The sequence below is a fragment of the Cyprinodon variegatus genome, unplaced genomic scaffold, assembly GCF_000732505.1.
Source record: "Cyprinodon variegatus isolate N-32 unplaced genomic scaffold, C_variegatus-1.0 Scaffold1146, whole genome shotgun sequence".
NCBI classification, from domain to species: domain Eukaryota; kingdom Metazoa; phylum Chordata; class Actinopteri; order Cyprinodontiformes; family Cyprinodontidae; genus Cyprinodon; species Cyprinodon variegatus.
The window spans coordinates 13,219-17,710 of NW_015151599.1; the positions used below are offsets into that span (position 1 = coordinate 13,219).

At 39.5% G+C, this 4,492-nt stretch overlaps 1 protein-coding gene across 1 annotated transcript in view; it reads left to right on the forward strand.

Moving 5' to 3' along the window:
* Positions 1-4,492, forward strand: part of LOC107101750 (ubiquitin-conjugating enzyme E2 L3-like) — a 15,286-nt gene that overhangs the window by 6,741 nt on the left and 4,053 nt on the right. Inside the window, exon 2 of the mRNA XM_015400781.1 lies at positions 1,817-1,912. Coding sequence (XP_015256267.1) covers positions 1,817-1,912 — 96 coding nt within the window. The remainder of the gene's footprint in view (positions 1-1,816; positions 1,913-4,492) is intronic.

Genomic DNA, 4,492 nt, shown 5'->3' on the forward strand with positions numbered 1-4,492 from the left:
CTATGTAAACAAACCTCATCACTTGAGAAGGTAGGTGATGCGGACGTCGTGGAAGACATTTTGTCCCGTAACGCTCGCCGTACTGTTGGGGGGGAGATGTTCATGTTGCTGAGGTCTGCAGTCTGGACGTTAGATGTCGCTGAAAATTACACACTGTAGCTTTAAAGCTACAATATCGGTATTGCGGATGAAAGAGGGATGATGAAGCTGCTCCAAACAGGAAGCAGAACCAATATCAATAGAAATGAGCTGTTCTATAATAATTATAACTAAAAGTTAACTAAAAATAAACTATCATACTTTATAAAAAATAAATGGTAAATATTTTATAAAAAATAGATGGTAAGTAAATAAAATGACCTGTACTTATATAGTTCTTTTTTTTTCAAGTCAGAAGACTTGACCAAAGCACTTTAAACTACATACAGTCATTCACTCATACACTAATGGTGGCAAATTACATTGTAGCCACAGCTGCCTTGGGGCTCACTGACCCCGAAATCCCACATCCTGCAGAGCAAAAATTGCTCACCTCCGTATTTTGACGGTGACGGACGGGGAAGATGTACGTGGACAGTGACGTGCAGAGGAGTAGCGGTGGATGTGGAACAGCTCTCATTGATTAACACGACAGACAAGTAGACGTACGTGAGTGGAGCGCTGACGGAGTACGTGGAATCTGGGGGTGACAGAAGCGAGGCTGCCGTACAGCCACCCAAGGACACAACAACACTGAAAGCTGGAGCCCATGTTTGAACCGACAACCCTCCGATCGGTGGGCAAACTCCTGCACCTGACACCAATGTCGCCCTTCTGATAGAGCCATCACTCTGTGTTTCAATAGTATGATGTATAAAATCATACTAAAGAGGTGACTGAACCTCTGAACAGGAGGATTTGACCATGATCACTGTTTCTTAGATGCCTCCAGCTATAAAAGAAGCTTATAAAAGAATTAAAGATGTCTTCCTGCCGTTTCCCGACAAGTTGGACTTCATTTAAACTCTGGCATCGCTTTTATTCCACGAGGCAAAAACCTTCCAGGGTTGATCCCACCTGGATCAGACGCCACCTTAACCCTGCCTCCATTGGATTGTCTCAAACAGGAAGACCTTTTCTCTGTCATTAGAAGACGGACAAATCTCCATCGTTCGCTCCTCTAGAAAAACTCAGATATAATACAAAGTAATCCTGTCATAAGTTTAAGGACCTAGAGGCCTTTTATTCAGTGCCGTCTTACCCTTGTCTTCACTTAATCCAATAAAAATTCCCCTTAAGGCATAACCAACTGGTTATTCATCTGAAGAACGGGTTAAATACTCTTCCCTATAGCATGCTAAGTGTCACTGACCTGGTTTTACTACACTAAATAGTTCCTACTGTAAAAGAAAAATCACCCTTCTGCCAGTATATAATATATATTAATCTATATATATATATTAGGGCTGAAACAATAATTCGGATTAATCAATTATTGAAATAATCATTGACAAATGTTGCATTTAAGATAATAAAAAAATGACTGTCAATACGATCTATCCAGAACTCCTCAAGTGGAAACGTTTTAGTTTTACCTGCTTTAATTTAAAATTGTAAAAAATGTTCTATAAGGTATCAGGTAGGATTTATATTTTTGTATCTTTATAAATAAGGTTTTCATGGAAAAAAAAGGAGCTGTTTGTATTATTAGTATTACAGAACAGAGGGAGTTTTTAGATCTTAGCCGTGGTTGGACTTTGCTCCAGTTCAGAATCCCCCTCTTTGGCTCCACTCAGGTTCCCCACAGTTTGTTAAACGTGTTTGCGTTTCATTGCAGGAGCTGGATGACATGCGCAAATCTGGAATGAAGCATTTCCGGAACATTCAGGTGGATGAGTCGAATATTTTGACCTGGCAGGGCCTCATCGTTCCCGTAAGTACTGAATGTGTGTTTGCTGTCTTATCGCTCGTTGAGCCGAGGAAGAACAATCATCGTTTTAATGAATAATCAGTTTCTCTCTGATAAAATCCACAAAAACACAGTCTTCTTTTTTCTGGGCTCCCTCTGAATGTCGCCTTTCTTCTTCTAAAAAGATATCGATAGAATAGTTTTTATAATGATAAAAACATCTTAAAGGATTTCTATTCTCACTGAGCTGCAGCCTTTTAGCTTGATCTCCTGCTGTTATGGCTGAGAGGACTTGAAGCAGCTTCCTCCTCTTCACATGGAGGAAGGAAAGTATCGACGCTCTGCTCATCCCTCTGAGGAATGCTGCCTGTCATGGGGTCATATTACAGATTTCTCCCAGATACTCGGCTCCTTCATGGTTATTACAGTGTTATTAGAGCTGAGTCATCTCCACATTTAACCATCAAACCCTCTGAATCACTGCTTCACTCTAACCAGCCATCGTGGCTCTTTAATGGAGATGAATAAGCAGATAGGCTAGCACATTAGCATGAGCTGTTTGTTGAATATTGATCCATTGATTTGCCCTGTTTTAAAATGTATTTTATTTTGATAAGATTTTCTAAGGAATTTGGGGTTTATTGAGACAAAAAATTGAAAAGAGGATTTTTTTTCCCCAACAAAATGTTGGTTTGGTCATTTTGTTTAGGCTTTTGTTTCCCCGCTGTTGGCTCCATTAAAAAAGGTTAAATAAATCTGGAAGTAAAGTAATCGGGTTAGTCATTAGATACGTTTTATTTCCAAGAGCATTTGCTTGTGGATTATTCAGTCTATTTTTTTTTTTTATTAATCCGTTAATAATCAGAGAGCAAAATGTTCCTTAAAGAAGATTTTATTCACAAGCGAACGAATAATCGATTGCTAAATTAGTAGACAGTTATTTCAATAATCGTTTTATCCAATTCATATTTTCATTTTGAAGCAGGCCTGTTAATAAAGGAATCTAAATCGATTCTCATATTTTTTTTTATAAAGGTTTGTCCAACAAATCAAGGATTGATTTAAAAACAAAACAAAATATCTGCTGTCCTCACAGCCGATTCAAAAACGACTAGCTTTATTTGTTTGTTGTTGAACGCTTGTCTCAATATTTTACAGTCAGTCAGCTAAAGAGTCCAGTTAGAGATCAGATTGGATCAAAAATAATATTGAAGTTTGAATTGATATTAAGCCTTAATTTGAAGTCAAACCTCCAACTAAAACAAAATTGATGATATTTAAACTCTTTATTTTCTATTATAATGAAACGTATTGATTAAAATTCAGTCCTCGTTGCCAATTTCTGGTAAAAAATCTTTAATGTTTTATTTTTGAAATCAGGTTGGATATTTTAAGCTTGGAAGGATTAACCTGCAGCTTTAAGTTTGTTTACTTGTTTTTTAAGCGGAGATAATCCCATACATCGGGGGGTGTTCTGTAAGATCAGCAGACCTATAACATATATGCATGCACAAGCTCTCAGATTTGCGGTTATCCCTTTAGTTTTGTACGAAAATAGACTTTAAACTACCTCAACGGGCGGGTGTCCCTTTAGTCATGCAGAAAAAAAAAAACAATTTAAGGTCAGAGGTCAGATACCTGTCTATGGCTACGTTCACACTGCAGGCCTTGATGCTCAATTCCGATGTTTTTGCGAAATTTTTTTTGCGTTCCCGTTCATATTTCAGAATATATGCGACTTGTATGTGATCTCCTGTGTGAACTGCAGTCATACAACGCAAGTGTCCCGCATGCGCAGTAGAGAACGCAATGACGTCACAGGCCAGCATGCTCTTTTTTTTCCGGAAGTAAACATGGATGTAAGCACCGACGCGTATTTAGCTGTCTTTTCCAACCATAAAAACACAATTTTTTCACATGGTTAAACATATATACTGTTCTCCGCATCATCATCTGCAAAGGTTGTTGTTTTTCTTGCCGCTTCTGCATAGCAAGACGCATAATAGTGACCTTTGTCCGGTATTAATGGCGCTCAGCTCGGATGAATGCAACCTGGCCGTTCAGACACAGGTCGCATTTGAAAAGGTCAGATTCGTATGGGTTTCAGGACCACATAGCCAAGTGTCTTGGGTCGCATTGGAAAAAGTCAGATCTGTGTTGTTCAGACTGTCATGAAAAGATCAGATTCAAGTCGCATATGGGCAAAAAAAACGGATTTGGGTCACTTCAGTCTGCAGTGTGAACAGAGCCTAACTCTCTGAAAGGGGGCGGACTCAGATTTTAGCTTTCAAAAACCTACAATGCAGCAATTGAGTTAATCCCTTCCCGTTATCACTACAGCCTCTGTACAGGAGAGCGAAGGACCTCGTCTATTCAGCCAGGCCAGAAATCCCCCTTTAAAGGTACACTATGCAACCGGTGTTGATTTTCCAGCGAGGCTCCCCCCAGAGGGCGAAAGTAAAAGTGCACTGTCGTAAATATGCACAGCTGTTCTCCTGGTTTCTCCGTCAAGCCAGGCGTGGTTGTTTTGAGCTTAGCAGTGAATGACTAATGCTGCGTTCACACTGGACGTAGCTGGCGCGACAGAAGCAGCGAGTTTACATG